A 21,169-nucleotide genomic window follows, 5' to 3' on the forward strand; every position below is an offset into this window, starting at 1 on the left:
TTTTTACATTTAATTGTATGTCTGTTTTTTGTTGTTGTTGTAATTTCCTGAAGTCCAAAATGACACCAGCCAACCACGTTTTCTTTTTTTTTTTATTTGTCTATGATTCAAGTAATAAAATTTGATTTAAAGTAATTCATAATTCTTTAGTGTCCTTACGTTCTACAGTAATTTTACACTTCACAGGTAGTACAGGGAGATTAAAGTTAAGTAAGGAAACCTAAGAAATGTGTGGTTAAAATAACTGTGTATAATGACGACCCTGGTAAAAAAAGAAAATTGACTTAAAGCAACTGAGGAAATGTGAGCCTTTAGAAACCATTTCATTGGCTGTTAGGGTGCAGATTTTTGATGACCCAGCAAGCCGGGCCTGGATGAGATTTAGAGTATTTTGAAGAGTTAAACAAGACGTTAACATGGAAATATAAACAGAGGCAATGGACCAGAAAACGAAACAGAGACCTATTTCCACGAGGTACCACAATGTGATAATTTAGACCAACTGCAGATGGTCACACACTGGGTGCCAGTGTTCGAACAGTTTTTGACAGGTTTGGCCGAGCGCGCCGCTGAGTTTGATGCTAATGCAGTGCTTCATTTTGTTCCACAAACGTGTCGCTCTGCATAAGCCATGTTGAAATTTGTTTCTGCAGCAAATACACCACGGCCTTCAGCGTGCGGTGTAGGCCAGGCCATTGGTGAACCACCCGCCCTACCTAATTTTAGTGTTGTTTATTTCACTGTTATCAAAGAGTCTGGGCTAAATAAGGCCAGAGGATCCCTATGTGCAGGCCTTATCCCATGACTACCCATGACTCCGGTATCAGTGTCCTATTAGATCATTGACCATAGGTATTGAATTCTAATAGGCATATTGGTGTGTCCTAATGGTCCAAGTATTGAATTATGATATTGGCAGGGGCTGATGGCCTCAGGATTGAATTATGATATTGGTGTGCTGCTAGCTAATGGTTCTTGGTATTGAATTATGATATTGGTGCACTTTGATGGTGTAGGGATTGAATTATGATATGGCTTTGCTATCTGCTAATAGCTCACTCTGTGTAATTTTCAATGTCAATCACGGCTTCAGTTGCTAGATCCATAGCCGGCCTTCGGGCTCGACACATCAGTCACATCAGCCTTCAACCTTTAGCCTCAGTTCTCACTCCAGTTTCTGTTAGACTGTCAGCCTTTTATCTGCTTTTGTCAGTTTCTGATTTGCTGCTGGATTCATAGTTATTATTATAAAAATAAAGTTTTCATGCAAATAGTGCATGGGTGAGCAGTTTATTGTTTATATGTTTACATTACTCTATTTGCCTTTAAGATGAGGGCTAAAACAAACTTTCATGTCATCCTACTATTACTCAGCAAATAGTATGTGTTTAACATCACTTGAAATTCAAGCTGCAGGGAATTTGTCCTATTGACTCATTGTATTAAGTATTAATGATTTTTTTCTAATGTATACCTTTTATCTTTAGACATATAAGAGGAAGAAATGATGGATGTTATAGTGACAAGCTAACACCTGTTTATAGATGTTAAATTAGGTAACGTGTTTTATTGATTGTCTGGCCTTTGTTCAGGGGGCTAGTTAGTAAGTCTGTGTGGATTTGGCCTTTCTGTACTCCACCTTGTGTTATTATTAGGTACCCTAATGTTGAACAGCTTTGAATCTACACTAATTAGATTTTTTTATTTTTTGGTAACTGTCCCCACCTTTCCAGTGTTTATGTTGAGCTCATTTCCATTTTGGTAGTTTCAAAGCAACCAGAGCTCTGATGGTCCTGCTGCCAGCTCAATGAGTAAATGGACGGCCTGCTTCTGTGTCAGCCCTCTAAAAATAACACAGACTGCTGGCTGGGCTCAGCAGAAAACTACCACCGATTATGATGATTCAACTACCCTGTATTCACAGGTGTGTGTTGGATGGGGGTGGGTTATGCTTAACAAATCATTCTCTGTGTTTGCTCTGGTATTCTCTGATTAAGCTCTATGTCGTAGGTTCGGTGAGACTTTGCTCACTCAGAGGAACTTTGAAACTGTTGATATGTATGTTCTTGAGGTTTCGAGGTATAATCATTTTAGCTATACGTTTACTGAACCAGTGTTGTAAATAGTTGTGGTACGTTGTTTTAAATACTAGCACCCTGCTGTTATTACAGCATAACCTCAAGGAAAATTAATACATGGACTAGTGTATGGCGTGTTTAACGAAACTCTACACAAATGATTCAGCCCTGCATCTATTAAATTGATTAGAATTTCCTCAGACGATACCTTAACCTCTCCCTGACCTTAGACCCAAGCAGCTGTCAGAGTGGGGCCAGGGTTCAGAGGTGGTCTGACCCCCTCCAGACCTCAGAGTGACCTGGGCTGTCTGACTAGCCTAACCTTTAGAGCTAACAGATGATGACTTCACCATCTGTCTTGCCTTTAACAGGTCTAGCCTCCTTGAACTTGAACTTGTTTGGTTGTAGAAAGATGAAGAAAACAACTCAAGGGAGAAAATTGTCTCAGAAAAGCCTGTGCTATTTTCATATGCTCATGTATTTGTTTTATCTCTAAAGGATGACCAAATGTGAAGGCAGAAATTTTAAACTTTAAGTCTTTGTTTACTTATTTGTGAATAAATTGTGACTTCCTGATTGGCTTGTAGCAGTCACGATGTGCCCCTATTTAAAACCATATATAAGTATGTACTTTGCTAAGCTCTGTAGCCTGCTGTCTCATTTTTTAAAAGTGAGAGTTGTCCTCTTGGGCAAGGGGGAAGGGGGGAAAGAGACTGTGTGTTTAGTAGACACAGGCTCATCCGCTGACTGCTGTCTGACCCTGACTTCGGCGGTATGGTTATTAATAGGCCCAGAGGCCTCAACTTCCAGGAGGCCCTCTGATCAGCTCCAGATGTGGAATGAGTGAGGACAATTCTGCGTTAGCCTACCCATGTTTCACATGAAGCAGAAAGGAGGGAGATAGGCATTCGGCGAGACTGATAAAGAGTGAGGGAGGGAGGAAGGGAGGGACAGGAGACCTTTCCACAGCAGGAGTGTGTTTTGTGAGTCTTTGTTTTCATGCGTGTGTGTTTTTTTTTCGTTTATTACACTCTCTGCCCTCAGACCAAAAAACCATAAAAACGTATGGCATCACCATGGTGACCATAATAACTACCTATAAAACAGCGTGTAAACTGTGAAATAAGACAAACAGACCAGAACAGCCCTGACTGACTGGCTGGCTGACTGACTGAATGGCTGCCTTCCGCCATAAAACTATTTGAGAGCCAGACTGAAGGAATGCCTTGGAGGCTGCTGTGGCTGTCACGACACATGAAAGGATTAGGCTCTGTGTTTTATCTCCTCTTTATCTGATGGTAATGGATAAGCTGAGTGTAGCCTATCATCTGACGCTTGGACCGGGGGTTTGATGTTTTAGTAGGGTGACGGTTTGTTGAGTTGACCGCTTTGGTCTATTGATTGCTGTTTGATGGTTTTGATATGTAGGCTGTGTGGAACAGGTCAAGTCTTTTATGCAGTGAAGACTCCAAATAGCTTTTAGCTGTCCTTCACTCCCCCCATTACTCCAGTGGTTCGTTTGATGTTTGGATCAATCAATAGAAAGAGCCTGAGCTCTTACACATGCTCCATCCTACTTCCCACTGAGCTCAATTCCTCTTCCTTCATTGTGCAGGCTTTATATCACATTCTCTCAACACAGAATAAATGATATAATTACAACCCATTACTTAGCCTAACGCAAGCTAATTATTCTGTCATTACTGTAAGGATTAGCCATGCTCATTCTCTTTTTCTCACTATGTTTCTCTGCCTTTGCTTCCCAAAGTTGTGCTAGCAGAGCAGAAAACTCTTACTCACAAAGGCTGAGTAAGACATAGCCTCGGGACAGGCTCTGTTGATGTTGATCGTATAGACCATGGGTGTCAAAATCAGTCAGGATGCTAGGACATGCTAGAAAATAGTGATAGCATGGGCTAAACATACTGAAGAAAAATAGCTATATCCAATTTAGTGGGGCTTTTTGATATATGCTTTTAATTAATGCATGGAAGTCAGCATGCTGCTTAAATAGACTGTGGCACAACTCATGCTGATGTGTCATCATCAGGCGTCTAGAAAATTACTGGATACAACTGATAGACAAGACTAAATTAAAATGTGGAAAAAGGGCGTCATGCAGAGCAGGGATTTAATGTTCCAGAGTCACATGAGAATGATGCACACCTTTTTCACTGTCTTGTAATTGTGCCAACAGCTTGCTACTTGCTGTCCTTAAGTCAGAGTGAATTACAACAAATCAAATAGGCAAACGGATCAAATCTTTAAACACTGCTCCAGTGACAAAGGGCCATAGTCGTTCTGGGCCACAAAAATGAGCTTGCATATGACTGATGTATGGATGTTTACAACATTACAGCATTACTTTCCCTGTCCTGGCTGGGGATGCTGTGACTGTCAACCAGTGGTTACATGCATGTTCATTCGATGTCATAAACCAATAGTGACAATGTCTGTTCCTTGCTGAAGTCTGTGAGCCACAGGCATGTATGTGTGCTACAGGGCCTGGAGAACGCCAGTCTTCTCCCAGACTTGATTAATCCCTATCGGCCCCTTCCATGATCGCAGTTTCCATTTTTTAGTCCGTATCTTAGCACTCATCCTCTCCCCAATATCTCACTGTGCTTCTCACTGGCACAGAATGGCTTCCTGGCAGAATGGAGGCATTAATTCAGGGATGAGAGGTGTGATACTCTCTCCCTCTTTCTCGGCCTCTCTGATCGTTGCTGTCTCTCTATCTGTGCTCCATTTGTAATGCGTGGCCTTTATCGTAGCTGCAACAGCTCACTACCCTCTGATCCTATCTCAGATCTCAATATCCTAGCCGTTCCACCCTGTAAACGCAGGGATGAAAAATCTTGCCCTTTCACCAAGGCATTACACCCTAGCATATCGCCATACCCCTCTCCTCCCATTGCACACTCCACACCACTCACCCTTTGTGACACAGGCCTCCAGCTACATTCGAACTCTGCAAAATGAGACCAAGTGAGCTGCACTTCCTCTATGCCAGAAACCATCTTAGTCTCATTATATTTGTATTTAGTCTCAGGCCTGGGCTCTCAAACCCCTTGTCAGACAATAGGTCGGGTAAAATAATGACTGTCTCTCAGTAAGCTTCAGGAGAGTTAAGTCTTGGATGTTGGGGAGATAAAACAACAACCAGTCTCTCAGCAGAGAAACATGGATCAATACGAAAGAGGCTGCTGTGTAAAAAGGCTGTTTTTGATCCAGGCTTGCGTCAGCGTCAGTGAGGTGAGTCTTGACAGCTCCTGTGCTGTTGGTAGATATGGATCTGTGTTCAAAAAAAGGAGCAAAACGCTCAGGGACCACAAGCGTCTTGTTAGACTGTGGAGAGTGGTAGGCTGACCCCCGCCCCCGACTGCTCTGCACACAAACAGACAGACACACACACACACACACACACAGAGTTGCAGGAATGCACACAAAAACGGCGTTTAGACCCCAGTTGTCACAGTAAAAGTATTGTGTTGGCTTGTGGTAAAGAAAACTTTGTGGCTTTGACTCCAATGGGTGAGCGGAAAAGCAAAAACGGAGATTCAGGAGGTTATGACTTGCGTCTTCAAACCCTGTGTGGTTTGTGAAAACGGCGTCTGCTGGCACATTTAAAGTTTTACACCCTGCTATGTGAAAGGTAGAAAGGCAGACAGGCAGCCAGGATTGTAGTCTCTTATCTGTGCTGCTGTTGTGCTGTGTTTTGAGGGGGCGTGCCTGTGATCTGTGATCATGTACCGTGTCGTTGTAGCAAGCGTGGCTGTTGCTCCTGACTGAGCCGCCACCCCACGACTCCACCCCCACATGTTAGGTTTGGCATACAGAGGAGTCAGCCGCATAGGAGGTGCAACGCTGTGAGGGGAGATGGAGAGGGAGTTTGAAAGGTAGGCCTCGTAGATTTCAGATAAGACATATTTCCAGACGCCTTTACTGTTTACTATCATAACCACATAACAGCCTCAGACATGTCAGAGATAAAAGGAAAGATTAGTGACTGCACTGGCAGGACAGAAATCTTCATCTCTTAAACATCTGTGTCATGTTGCCAAGTACAGAGGCTGTAAAAGGTTTAGTTAAAATATTAGCCTCTTCTGTGATATATTTGCTAATATAGTACACTATACTATATAACATAGTGCTAGAATTGCAAAGTAGAAGTTAATGTATTTTTGTGTGGGTCTTTCTATGCCTAGCTTAAATTCAAGAGGGGTACTCCATTAGATTAATGTGTAAAACATGCACCGAATGTGGAACAGTTAACCTACATTGTGTTTGGACTAAAGGAGTAGTGGCAGACCACTTGGCATGTGCGACTGCAGACTAGGTGTAAACAAAGTGTTTCTAGCAGTCATAGTCCCAATTATGCTACAGAGAATGAGATCTGAAGCAAATCCTTGTGTGGTGTTCTCTTCTCGACATGCACTCGCGGTCACCGTGGCAGTACAGACAGCAGCTGCAGATTGACTTCATACTGTGTACATAACAATAACTTTGTTGTCATTCCACCCGCCTATCTGTCTCGGCATCGGCGGAGCGTGAGGGCACAAGGAATTCCATGAAGTTTTGATACCTCAATTAAAGTGCGTCTGTCTCCTGTTATCTCATTTAGTCTGTAGTCGATATGATTGGCACAATCAGACATGGCTGATTGGTGCCTCCCATTTAATTAATCAGTCTCACTGTATCATCACCTGTGGCTTATTAGAGTAATTAGAGAGAATTAGTCAGATAGAAGGCCTCTGTCTGCCTGCAGACGAGTGGAAGGAATTTCATTAGGAGAGATGAACATACACACACACATACACACATACACCTTGTGTCTGATGGCCAGTGGTAATAGGATTTGTTTACCCATGACTGTTATCAGTGATTAGTATTATTACCACAGTGGTAGGATGGAGAGATACTCATTTCCGTTTGGCCCAACCTCCCCTCTGAGCTGTGAACACGGCTCACCATGCCAAAAATTGCTTGGCGAACATGTTAGCAGACTTCCTCTTTTGAAAGAGAGTTCAAAAGAATGTGGAAAGACTGGGCTCCCCAAGTTACTGCAGCGGCTTGTGAGTGCATTCATGTGAGAGCACACGCGTGTGGAGCAGTGTGCGGGAGGCTTCTTGGCCAAGTCGGTGTTGAAGTCTCTCTAGGGAGTGTTGGCAATCTGTTCCAATCGTCTTTACAGCTGACCAGACGACCAAATGAACCAGGACAGGGACTGCTGCTGTGGGCCAATCCAGCCAAGCCAAGCAGGGCTGTTACAGCAATCACACAGACATTACAGCCCACTTAATGCTCCCCTGCACACACCATATTCCATCCTCTGCTAAACTAGACAGTGCAGTCCTAACCAGCCATAGCTAGGTTTAAAAATAGCGCTGGAGCTAATGTAAAAGGTTTAATGAATTAATTCACCAACAAATGAAACTGTTCTCAGATTTGCAAAGTAAAAGATTTCAAAGTCAAGCCAAGGACACACAGTGAGGGCTGACCTCAGAGCTCAAGCCCGAAGGCCCAAACACTGTGGTTGCAGTTTTTCATGCATGTACTTGTGGTACCCTGCAGGCATTACACTGAAGCATTAACACACATGGCAATATTTGTCAATGCAAGTAATTATATTTCTTGTTATTACTTAAGTCTTATATAGTGAAATATAAACTTCATTTTCTGCATGTTTTTGAATGTCTTAATTACAGTTTCTTCACTTGTGTTCTGGCTGCCTGTCAAAAATCTAACTTGTAAGGCTTATCAGACTACCACAATGTCAGTCACTTATGTCAAACATGATGGAAAGTAAGTCCCAGTGGTATGCCAGATGGCTTGATCCCCTGTAGTGCAGCCTTGCCTAACATTAACAATGTTCCCTTCCAAAAGTTTGGCACTTGATAAATTCTAACTAAATATCAAAACTGAAATGCTGCTAGTTTATTTTTGGCTTTAAAGGAACTGTGTGAAAACTGACTCCTGGCTGTAAAGTGAGTTAAATATACATATCAAAACTTCAACTAGCCTGTTTAATTGAGAATGCAGCGATGGGCATTTCTGTTGCCTTTGCTGAAAGGGTTTCCCAGTTTTCTGCAGCCATGTTTTTACTGTTAACTGCTTCATTCAAACTGAAATGTGCCAAGGATCTTGACCCAATCCTTTCCGCTACCCTGTCTGGACACTGTGTATGTTTGCATTCACTGTCATGGCTTCAGATGGATAGTGACAGATGTCACCATTCCGATCCTTATAAAAATGAGAGGTCTTCAACTTCCTATTTAGCTGTCTATTAATCTTGGTATCTGCTATCTTTAGTCCTGGCAGTAATATAAGCTGCAGTGTGGAGTGCTTGCAAGGATCAGATATTCAGACCAATCAGGCACTGACAGTGCAGAGAATTTAAACAGTTTACATGGTTAGTTTTATCAGCATTTAGAAATTGATGTTAACATTCTCCAGTCTCATATCGCAGTAAACGTCAACATGTTTCAATCAAGTTGTATTTCTTTGCAATATTATTAACTTATTAACAAATTATCATTTTCTAAGGAGAAAAAGTCTTAGGGGAAACAAAAGTTGAAGAAATAAAAAGACGTCTTATGTGTTTCTAGGTTGAGTCTGCACCTTTGTAACCTGTTCTGTCCAGTTCTATTTTGCTAAGAACCCACATTTTACAAAAACAGCCCATAGCAGAGGAAATGCAGAAAAAAACCTGTGCGGTTTCTATGTCCCAAAATAGGACTATTTATCATGTGTAATAAAATGTGGATTGAAATCAGAATAGTATCAGCCTCCTAATGGTCAGTAAGATTTGATGTGTGTGCGTGCGTGTGTGCGTGCGTGCGTGCGTGTGCGTGTGCGTGTGCGTGTGTGTGTGCGTGTGTGTGTGCGTGTGTGTGTGTGCGTGCGTGTGTGTGTGCGTGTGTAGGGGGCAAGCAGCGGGGATTGTGCACTTTTGGATGTTACGCTCTATCAGCAAGATGAGTGTAAAGTCTGCCCGTGTCTGCTGATGTGAGCAGAGAGTTTGCTGCATAGTCAAAACTGACTGCGTCTGAGGGTCTTTTTTTATTTTTTTTATTTTTTTATTTTTTTAATAACTGAGGCCATGCCCATAATTACTTGCCCACGTGGCCTTGAATCAATCCTCTTTCATGTGTGATGTGTTTATTTAGCTTAGCAGTGAGAATTTGTTTTTGGAATGGGGATTTGGTAACACATTGGGATATGTGCAGGGTATTGGAAAGGGATTGGACAGAATCAAGGGCGTCAGGGATTGGCACATGACCTCCTAAAGCAGAACTCTAGTGGAGGAGTGTGGTTTTCCTCTTCTCCAGCTTATTGATAAATGTATATGAACCTAGTGAATAGGCCTACTGTGCTAAATTCCTTTGACTTTTGAACATAAATTTACCTGAGGATTTTATGGACTCATTTACATATCAAAGAGCATTGTGGTAAATTTAAATATGGGTTATTTATTTCCTCTTGGTGCATGTCATTAAAAACAATAGAACATGAACAGTGGTGTTCAGTGTAAGAGTGCTGTTTTGTAGTGTAAAGTTTATCTCCATAATTCTATACCCATAGCTGAGATAAGAGTGAAATGTATTTCACTCTTTCAGTTTTTAGATGGAGCAGACACTGTAATGCAACTACCAGTATATTTAGATATATTTGATTCTAAACATGTCTCCTGAGGTGAGTAACAGACATTTCAGAACTGAAATTGTGTCTGTTTTACTGTACTTTTGTAGTGCCATGTCCTCTCACTGGGAGCTTCTGTATTTTCAGGACATATTTTCAGTTGTGTGTAGTGTAACAACTTGGATGATTAATGGCACCATATCTTTGCATTTGGGTTATACCTTTAATTATTGTGGTTGCTGCTTATACTGGTCGCTGTCTGATTAAAGATCATGCTTCAAACTGCAGGTATTCTGCAACGTTTCTATATCTAAGTGAATTTTGGCGATGCCCCCACCACCCAGAAAAGTAAGCCTGAAGGCCTAATGGATCATATTGTGATTAATATCTGCCAGTTTGATGTTAATATCTTGAACCAACTGGGTCCTGTGTTCTTGTTCCTGTAGCTAATCTTTACCAATATAATAATTACACCTCTATTCGTGAAGTAGAGCATTCATTTTTGACAATTAATTTAACGTGATTAAAATTTATTAGGTTGCTCCTTTCATCAGGCGTTGCACAAGCTTCTGCGCACGCTCGAATTCACTAACAGATAGAGCAGCTGCTCCATGGCCATGGGCAGACAGGCTGCTACGTCAACTGCTCCATGGGCAGTGAGAGCAAGATGGCATTTAAGCAAGTGAGCAGTTTTTTTTCCCCCTCAAACATCCTGTGCTACTGCTTAAAATCTATTGCAGAGGACAGTTGACCAAGTCCGTTTGTTATATTTTTTGTGACTGTGGATAAAATGAGATCAGGGCTGGTCAGGGAATTAAACCTAATGCTGATGGGGGAAAATATCCTAATTAGTACTTGATCACACTGCCTCTTCAGAGGGTTGTATTTTGTGTTTGGGGGGTGTGGGTGATGGTGGGAGGTGGGCATGTGTGCGTGAGTGTGTTTTGGGACCTTGTCAGCAGACTGAGCCACAAGGGCCCCTGTGGTAATGTGTGTATTAAATGATTAGTGTGTTAGCATAACGGCCCTTCAGCAGCGTTTAATCACTCTCAGGGGTGGGTGGCCTCACAGGAGGTGGATGGGAGGGGTGGGTGAGTGGGTGGGGGAGTAGAAAGGGGAAGATGGAGTAAAGGGAGAAGAGAGAGATTTAAATGGAGTAGCAGGAACTGCTGGTTGAATGAGTGAGTGAGTGGATGATCTGTAGAGAGTACGGAAAAATGAAGGGGGGGGAAAGGAGTGAGCATGACAGAGGGCAAGAATCCAACAGAAACATAATCCAGTAACACTCACACACTCAGCAGAGAGAGAGAGATACAATCTTTACAAGGCCTGAATGTCTTGTTAATGTCAGCACTTGGCCCATCATCTGGAACTAGTCCCATAAATAGCTATTAATAACAATGCAAAATGAATGTGGATAAAGGCGGGCCGTGCCTCAGCCCTGACAACAATGCTGTTGTTGATAATTGTGCTTTTGTCGTTGTTATGTAGGGAGGGGAGGCGTCGTCTGGTGCAAACAGTCAATAATTGTTGTGAGCTGCACATGTAGTAGTAGTAGTAGTAGCAGCAGCAGTAGTGGTAGTGTATTGCTGGAGAAGTTGTCATGCCTGACAGAGTGGTAAGTGATTGATGGACAAGCTGAATAGCTCAGATGTTGCGTGCGCTGGTAGATCAAACTGCCGGTGTAGATGGGTTTTCCATAGCGGGACAGCAGTGTTATGGTTCTGTTCACTGCTACAACATTATGACCAAGTTCAGCCAGGGCAGGCTGGGTAGTGTGCAGCATGCCAGATGGGTCAGGGAGTCTGCTGTCTAGTCAGAAAACCTTTTTATCTTTTTCTGATTATGAGGGTGATTATAAAGACAGTAACAACAAAGTATGATGAAATGCATGACACTCTTCCTTCTTAGAAAACTCAAAAAAAATAAGTTGTGTGTTTGTCTTGCAGAAAGAACTAGATGCCACCGCCACACAGCTCGCCAACAGACAGGACGAGAGTGAACAGTCCAGGAAGAAACTAATCGACCTGAGCCGCGAGTTCAAGAAGAATACACCAGAGGTGAGAAAATCAATATATTCACAGACACGCACCAACACACACTTATATCCCACAATTCTTTTGGCAATGATAGTTTGTCTCAGTGTTTCTCGGTGTCTGTTCTCCACTTCATAAATGTAGCCGTGATTATTTACTGAGAAAGCAGGGGAGGAGTAGACGGCACAGAGATGCGGGCTTGGCTCCCAAAAATAGTCTCTCCATTAGTTTCCCTGAAATCCTAAAGAGACAAAACAGAAAACCCCTCAGGAGTTTGTATTATCTGACCTAGTTTTTTATGCGTGCAGAAAGTGTGGTCGGTGAGTGTATATGTGAGAGAGAGAGAGAGAGAGAGAGGCAGAGCAAGAGGGAGAGGGAGAGAAAGAAAGAGAGTGTGACAACACTACTAAGTGGGATCAGGAGGGAATTCTGTCCTGTTCCTGTGTTCCCATCGCTTCTCCTGGGAATAATTGTTTCATCTCTGTTACCAAGGCAACACATTTTAAACCACACAGCGAAAACAAAGTATTGTTGTGTTATTATTGGTAATGTCACCATGGTGAATTATTGATGGTAGTATGAATTATGTATGAATGGAGGAGACGGTGGATAGAAAATTGTCAACTCTCGGTGGAGCTGGCAGTAGGCCTATTATAGTTACCACAGCATGAGCATTGTGACTATTGACTTCAGCATGTAGCCCACCCGGTGCAGAGGAATATGCGCAGGAGAAAAATGCACCTGCATACAAAAGACGCTAATTTCACTTACCGACTACCTACACGTTCACCTCTAATCTCATTTTGAGTATAACCACATAAATAGCAACACACACAGGCAGGCAGGCAAGACAGACATAGAGGTGGAGAAACGCATATACAGAGGCAGAGAGAGACAAGCACACAAGGAAAACATGCAGAGAAGCAGAAGCGCGCACACAAACACACAGAGGCAGATAGCCTAGATCACAGAACAGGACACACACATTCATCAGTGTAACAAGGCTGTGATTTAGGAAGGCTCCTCTGGCGTCTGTGTGGCCCCTGGCATCTCTCTGGTATGTGGAGGAGGAATCTGAGCCAGGCCAGACGAGCGACAGGATTCATTACAGGGCTGTAACAGGCTCAATAGGAATCAGCCCTAAAACTCCTGGTGTTTGGAAGTGCAGAAGCATCGAGACTGCCTACCTAATAGGCTGGTTCAGAACGTGCAATGGCCTGCGCTTGATTAAAAATGCCCTGACTGTCTCGTGTGCGTATGAGGAGCCGCATTTTCCAGCTCCTGCGTGGCCGTATGTGTGTGGTTGACCAGCCTACAGAGTGGGCTGTCAGCTCTCTGTGGTTCGCTCCAGTCAGCGGAGATCACAGTCACATCAGATCAGACTGCATTAGGCTGAGCGGGAGTCCGTCTCTGATCCATTATTCAACAACCAGGAGACCAGCCCACGTTGACTGTGTCTAGTTTGCTGAGCTGTACTTGGCGTGAACTGTACTCATGGTCTGCATAATAACACACACATGCACACACACACACACAGGCTTTTGTAGCATTTTGAAAGTAGTGCAAAGAAATGCAGCGTGAAAACAAAGTTTTCATAATTCATTAGGACTGACACAGTGTTGAAATTTTTTTGAGAGTACATCTCACAGTGCTTCCTAAGTTACCTAAATTATTCATCCAGTTCTTAATTTCCTTTTAGTTAGTCAAGGCTCCTCTCTCTACTACACTGTTATAAAGCTAAGGGTGGGAATGGTTGTAAAATGTCCCAAAGATTGCTAGCCAGAGGCAGTGGTAGTAAAACAACTTTGTGTGTGTGTGTGTGTGTGTGTGTGTGTGTGTGTGTGTGTGTGTGTGTGTGTGTGTGTGTGTGTGTGTGTGTGTGTGTGTGTGTGTGTGTGTGTGTGTGCGCGCGCGTGCCCGCGCCCGCCCGTGCCCGCCCGCCCGCACATACACACGTTTGTGTTTAGCTGCAAGGCAGACAGACAGCGAATGGGAGTTCCATACTCCCTGGAGGATTCCTCGGGCTGGCCTGTCTGCTGTCTGCCGGCAGCTCACACACCAGCCATCCATCTCCTGCTGCCGGGCCCCTCTCCACTCCCCTCACTACACACTTACTCTCTCACACACACACACACACACACACACACACATGAAGACTGACCATGGTGTCTGTGTGCATTGTTATGTTATATGGTCATAAATCTTTGGAAGTGGAGGGGGCAGGGAGGCGGAGCACTAGAGTGGACCAAAGGGGTTCAGTGCACAGGTTTTCAGCAGAAGGAGTAGCTTGTCTCTACATGTTATCTGAATGTGTTTAGTGTGTGTTCTTAAATGTGTGTGTATGTGTATGTTTATGTTTATGTGTATGTGTGTAGGCTCATCAAGATTGCTGCAGTATTTAGTCAGACCCCAAAGCCTGGACTTTGGGGTCTGACTAGTGTTATTTCAACATCTAAATTCAACTTAGAATTTGAATTAACTCTGCCAAAAAAGTCAATAAGATTAATAAAGCAACTTCAAAATGTTGTTTGAAATGTGAGCTGGTGTTGAGTCGGCTGCCGATGCAGACACAGTCTCAACAAAATTTGAACATTATGATTTCAACAAAGGTAGTAATTACTTGACTAGACTGCATTACATTATACAGGTTTCTTTTTTTGGTCACTGTGTAAACACAAATATTTACAAACTTAAAACCACAGCAATAATAACACACAAAGTGTAAAAAAAGTTAAATGAAATAGGTCTTGTATGCCAATTTACATTACATATATTTTATATTACATAGTTTTAGGCTCTGACAAAACAATGGTACCTTAATTAGAATTAAAAAATATTATTTAGGATTTAAATTAGGATTTAAAAAAGAAATAGTGCAGGTCTTTAAACAAACCGAAGGGAAGTGGAATTCTGAAATGGGAAATCTGAACATAATCTAAATCTAATGCTAATCATGCTTCTCTGGTGTTTTTGTGTGTGAAAAAGGGAGAGCCAGAGCAGGCAGAGGGGGTGGGGGCAGGGGCGGGTAGATGGTCATTATCTACAGCAAGGGAATATTCAATTGGCCCAGACAAACAGCCACAACGACCCTTGATGAGGTAACAATAGAGGAGGGTCACCGAGGTCATGACCTGTCTTCGGCCCCAGACAAGCGCCATGTCTGGACCTGCCTGGGGATTAAGTCAGCCCCCAGACACTGGTCCCAGGTCAGTTTGGAATGCACATTCTCTCTGCAGCATCGGTTAGGCTTTTAGACTGAGGTTTCTAAAAGGCGCAGAGTCTCTTGAGCTCACATCTGTCGTTGCCCTGTTTCACATCTTCATTAGGCAGTTTTTGAAAGTATGTGTGTGTCCACAAACTGCAAATGAAATGTTCCTGTACAGAATGTCCTATTCTGCTGTGCTTTTTACCGTACGCTCCAGTTCAGTTTGTCAAGTTGTAGGCTCAGCTAACAGCATGGTCATTTGCATGTTCCCCTGATACGTTTTTGAACGGCTATCTAATCTGAAACCGCTGGCTCGTACTGGAAAGTCATGCAATAGGACTTGCAGGATGAAAAGCATTTGCTTTATAGTAAAAACCTGGTGCACAGACAATTTGCATTAACTGTAGGCCTACTCTTTAGCTCACTCACTCGGTGTCTCACACGCACTAGCAGCGCCTCTGGGTGGCCCAGGTGGTGCTGCACCTGTTCTTATGAGAAATACAGTCCACCAGAGTACCTCAGGGTACAAACCTGGCCTTCTCCCTACCGTCATGTTCATCACTCACTCACGCACCACTCTTTTATTTGTTGGCAGAGTCAAGAATGGTTGCTGCTTGTGAGCAATTGGGGGACTTATCTGATCACAACATATTGTGCCAGCATAAAACTCATTAAGTTGCTTTTGAACATCAGTGCTACATGCTTCTATGCATTTACTGTAATTTTAGGATTAAAATTGATCAGTTGATTATTGTTGTTTGTGAGATTCACTAACCTCTTTGTCTCTTTGTTTTCTAGGATTTACGGAAACAGGTTGCCCCTTTGCTCAAGAGCTTCCAAGGAGAGGTGAGTGTGTTATTGAGAATTTTGTAGTGATATACATAAACTCTCAAGAGCATACATACAATATATTTTGCCTGTTTGACATTGCTTGACTGGTCTCGCTCCCTCTCTCATTGGCTTTCTCTCCTATTCCTTCCCTCTTTCCTCTTAAATCATCATCTCTCTCATCTCTCTCATCTCCTCTCTCCTCCATCTCCTGTTCTTTCTCATGCCTCCGTCTCATTTCCCCTCTTTCCTCTCCCTCTTTTCTTCACTCGGCTCTGCTCTTGATTTTCTGTCCTATTCATGAAGTCCTGTAGCCTGAGGGTGTGTTTAAATTGCATCCTGCAAAAAAGGGCACCACAAACCCCAGCTCTAGCCAGTCACAACTCACCAAACGCTATTTCCTCACACTTTGTCTGCATGGTTTGGTAGCGTTATTTGTCATTCTTGTTGTTGATCTTATGAATCCAAAGCTGTCTGTGTTCAATGTTACTTTTAACATTGCACATTAAGTGCTGATGTACCTTGAGCAATAAGAGGTGACTTTTTGTGTGTGTGTGTGTGTGTGTGTGTGTGTGTGTGTGTGTGTGTGTGTGTGTGTGTGTGTGTGTGTGTGTGTGTGTGTGTGAGTGAGAGAGAGAGTATGTTATACTCCCACAGTTTCTTTCTGTCTCCTCCTCCTCCATCATTTTGGCCTATTTCCTTCATGACTCCTCCTTACTGGCAGCCACGCATTTCCAGTTCACTCCCATATGTGAAAGTCAGAGGGCAGGAGTGGAAGCGACTGGTTTAGACTGGGGCGTTATTTGGGGTTGGAATGGGTGGACATTTCAGCCCAGCAGAATGTCTTCCCTAACACACACATGAAAACACACACGTGCACAAACAAAAATCATTCCAATAGATGGTGACAGGGCTGCTTTGCTACTGGCCATAGAATATTACAGTTTAACACTGGGTTAGTTTCCATATTCTTATGTTAGAGCAGCAACCACAGCTAGTGGTTATGTAAAAATGCTGTAATTTATAGTGGTTCCACCATGTTCTGCTGATGATCCACAGTCTATTTAGAGAATAGAAACGGCAGCAGTATAATTGGGGCTTTGTCAGCTGTTTCCACCATCCTCATGTTGACACACCTCGACAGCGTGCACACCAGAACACGCTGAGGCACATAGTGGGTGGTCGCGGAACTGAGAAAGACATTATCTTATGATTATTGAGATAATACTGTACACCCGCGCCAGTCTTAGAGCAGCCCATCAATCAGTCGACTATTCTGCTCGCTCGCATGCCACAACATGAGTAGCTCTGAGAATGTGTAATTTTAGCCTGGCTTTGTTTGCTTACCCCTTGATGCTTTGATCAAGACAGCACCAGAAACCAGAAGGGTCTTCCTGTTGAAGTCTCACAGTAACTCATCCTTAAGCATTTTGGCCAGCCACTAGAATCTTTACTAAGTCGATGTGGAAGACAGAACAATAAAAAGTTTTTAGCCCAGGAACTTGGAGGTCTTGATACTTGGTTTAATCTTTGTCATTGAAAGGTGGATGCCCTCTGGTCATAATTATTACCAATAACAGTACTGTTTCCACAAGGCCTCAGTTTGGTAAACAGGTTAAGTGTGTGTGTGTGTGTGTGTGTGTGTGTGTGTGTGTGTGTGTGTGTGTGTGTGTGTGTGTGTGTGTGTGTGTGTGTGTGTGTGTGTGTGTGTGTGTGTGTGTGTGTGTGTGTGTGTGTTGCATGCTCAGTGTTCCTTGTTGGTCCATCGATCAGATAAGCTTTTCCATTATCCAAGGCTTCAGTCTCTGCTTCCCATAGCCTCTCCTTATCAGACTCTACTGGGGCCACACACACATACGTGCACGCACAGACACACATGCAGGTCAGCCTGATGCCCTTCACACACTTCGGGTTAGATAGGGGAGCAATGCGGTGCTGAGTGATGGTGGCATAAGGTGCTGACGTATGTATGTGTGTGTTTGTGTGTGTGGATGTGTCAGGGATACCTTTTGCAATTGCAAGCACTTCTCATCGGTAACCTACTGATACCGGTGAGGTATCATTTGTGTCACTTCATTTGTTTTGCTTGGTGTGTGTGTGTAAGATGGGGGCAGGGGAGCATGTAATAGCAGATGTCATTGGGATTGGTTGAACAAGCTGCAGTTTGGAACAGCAGGGCTGTATTTGCAAATCCTGGGTGGTCTTCTAATGGCTCTGGTCCTGCAGTTAACCTGCCTCTAACTGTAGGGTGTGTCCTACATTAAATGTCTATTTCCTGCCTCCCATGTTGGGCTATATAAAGCAGTTGTACCACTGACCTTGGCCCAGTCATTGTACAGTCACGCAGCTGGCTTCCTTCACTGCCATCGGCAGATAATTTTTTGAGTTGGTTTGTGAGTGTGTGTGTATGTGTGTTTCTTTATCATGAGATTTGGTTGGTACCATGAACCTGACATCATGTACTCACATACACACATGCACACAAATTTTGACACTGATGAACAGGTTTGGTGCTGGTGTGTGAGAGGTATTAGTACTCAGCATCAGTAATCTCCCATTAGTGGCCTTGCATTTGAGGATCCTGATTGCTCAATGTCACACAGCACATGAATAGGGTAAAGTACATGATGTGAGAATGAGATATAGTATGTGTGTACGTGTGAGCGCGTGTGTATGAGAGAGAGTAAGACAAGAGCCCTCTGCATGCCAGAAAGAGTGTATGACAGACGAACATGTGAGAAAGACTGACACTAAAAAAGATTGAGGGAACAAAAAAAAATATTCAGAGAACATGGAAGTGACGAGGAGAATTTTGATAGAAAGACATAGAGAAATAAAGGGGGTGGGGGGGTTGGAAGGGGTGCTGGCACCAGCTTACTCAGGGCCAGATGTTTTGCGGCTAAAAAACCAGAGATGAATCAAAGCCATGTGAAGAGATTTATTAGGTTCCCATAGGAGCCCAGGCAGTATTACATGTAGCCCGCTCTGTTTACAGTGGCAAGAACCCCTAAACCACCCATCAACTACACTACTGGCTTGGCTGGGAATGTGAAGACTTTATATTTGGACTTATATAGGCTTTTGTCTTTATTCCTTTTCTCTCAGTGAATGTGCTGGAGGAGTTGGAAGAGAAACACAAGGCTGTTTAGTCTGAGTGCGTGAGCCAGAGTAGTCAGCTGTATCTATGCCCAGTACAGTAGCACCATCTGAATGTCTTTATTTGGCATCTGTTTCCCTTGATTTAGACTTGATTTCAGATGCGTTTCGCCTACTCTGTCTGCTTCTCATATTGAAGTGTGACATAGAGACTACAGTAGAGCTTACTGCCTCATGTTTCAGCATTGACAACAGTGTAAAAGTTGCTCCTGTATGATTTTAGAATTAATCTCTTATGGATCTGTTCTAATGCTGTCCATTTCAATAATATCGGTGATGGAATGCATGCCGTGCCCTCTTGTGTTAATGGCTGCATCAGTAATGGATCCACACTGTATTGCTGCTTAGAGCTGACTGAATAATCTGCCCCTGCTGTGGCTGGAAAGACTGAGCCAGCTGTTTAATGATGTCAGCGTGCTGGAGGGGAAACAAACACACACACATTGGCACACAGGCTCACACACACCGAGCGACTGACGGACCGAGGCACACTCACTTGAGGACAGACAGACGCGGGCATGCACGGGCACGCGGCAAACGAAATGCATCCGTCAGCGGCTGAACAGCTGAACTGACTTCACTGGAAGGAAACACCAATGCAGTCACTGTCAAGACAACAGTGCTCGCATGCAACATACTAACACATAGTGAGGAGAGGCAGATATGTGGACTACTCTTACTGTGAAATGAATACGCCTTCCTTTTAGAGTGTGTGGATGTGAGACTCGGCTCATAGGTGGTGAAACTGATAATCATCACATTTTTTTCTCCTCACAGATCGATGCATTGAGCAAGAGAAGTAAAGAAGCAGAGGCCGCCTTCTTGAACGTGTACAAGAAAATAATCGATGTTCCAGGTAAGATTATGTTTAATGTGTGTGCTTTGTGCATGTCTGTGTATGTGTGTGTTTGTCTAGACACCTCCTGAGTCAAAAAAAACATGATTAGAACACACCCTTATCCACACAGACAGCACCAACAGGGGACGAGGAAAAAAGCATGACACCACCCCTCTGGTGCTCCTTCACTGTTCATCCAGGCGTGTGTGACGCCTTACTATGTCCCCATGAGGTATCATCCCAACTGGGGTAGCCTTAAGAGGGTCTTAACAGAAGGTGCGTCCTGATATGGATGACAAGTGCGCCCACGATTGGCTGCTGTGAAGCGCACACATGAGCAGTCACGTTCAACGCACTGAGGCCGAGGAGGGACACGCAGCACAGAGTGTTACAGAACACACGCAGCCACAGTGCTGCTGGTTGAAGATTTTCAGCTGCACGGGAGCCCTGGAGGGGCCGTGTACGTAGGAATGAAAGAAGAGTTGAGTTCATCTATAGCGTAAGGAGGTCATCATATTCCCACATGGATAGACCTACAGTAATATCTTTGGATTGTACTGCTCCCAATAAGTCAGCGCCAGCTCTGACGGGGCTATTCTTAACTTGCAGCGAGACAATGATGTAATGCCTGATGCACACACGCACACAGACCAGCCTGACTAATGTAGCAGTCTTGAAAGAGGAAACAGTGTGTTTTGTTCTGTCTTCTATCAGCTGAAGGCCTGGTTAGTCAGCCCAGTGCTCTGCTTTAGATTAAAGGTGTCTGGCGAGAGCGTCCAGCACCAGTGGCCCACAAGTCAAACTGCTTTTAACAGGCTGTACAGTTGATCTGGAGAAGGGACTGTGTGAAGGACAAAGGTTTGATAAGAAGGAGAGAAAGTTAATTTTCAAGGGCGCCAAGGCAGATAGAGTCCAAATTCAAGGCATACAGTAATTGTTTCTTAGTGTTTGTTTGTACTTGATTGTATTTGTATGAGACTATGTAAGCTGGCGTGTGTGCGTGTGTGTGTGGGAGCTTAGCCCCGCATGGTGTGTCACCTTGACAGCACAAAATCAGCATGAAATTCCCCAATCATTCTCTGCTGATCTCTTATTAGCATAGTTAAGATATCTAACTGCGTCAAACACGAGAGAGACACACACACATACACGCACACACGCGCGCACAGCTCTTACCCCCAGCTGTAAGCTGTCAGTTCCTCTTATCTGTACAACACACACACATAAACACACAAGCACACACAAACTGCTCTTTTAGCTGGCATGCTGATGAGCGTCGCCTGCGTCTCTTGGCTGCCTGTCACCAGTCTGCCACCCATGAGCACCAATCAAATGTGATTGGCCTGACTGACAGGGCTCTCTTCATCACACTGACAGTTAACCCTGC

The 21,169-nt window shown here is 43.7% G+C and overlaps 1 protein-coding gene across 5 annotated transcripts in view; it reads left to right on the plus strand.

Annotated features, from left to right (window-relative positions):
* The window catches only part of cux1b (cut-like homeobox 1b), a 60,350-nt gene that overhangs the window by 5,964 nt on the left and 33,217 nt on the right, over positions 1-21,169 (plus strand). For all 5 annotated transcript variants that reach the window (XM_026370093.1, XM_026370086.1, XM_026370060.1 and 2 more), the window contains exons 2-4: positions 11,669-11,779; positions 15,759-15,806; positions 19,722-19,800. In XM_026370093.1, the coding sequence (XP_026225878.1) occupies positions 11,669-11,779; positions 15,759-15,806; positions 19,722-19,800 (238 nt within the window). The remainder of the gene's footprint in view (positions 1-11,668; positions 11,780-15,758; positions 15,807-19,721; positions 19,801-21,169) is intronic.

This window comes from Anabas testudineus, chromosome 13, assembly GCF_900324465.2.
Source record: "Anabas testudineus chromosome 13, fAnaTes1.2, whole genome shotgun sequence".
Lineage (NCBI taxonomy): Eukaryota > Metazoa > Chordata > Actinopteri > Anabantiformes > Anabantidae > Anabas > Anabas testudineus.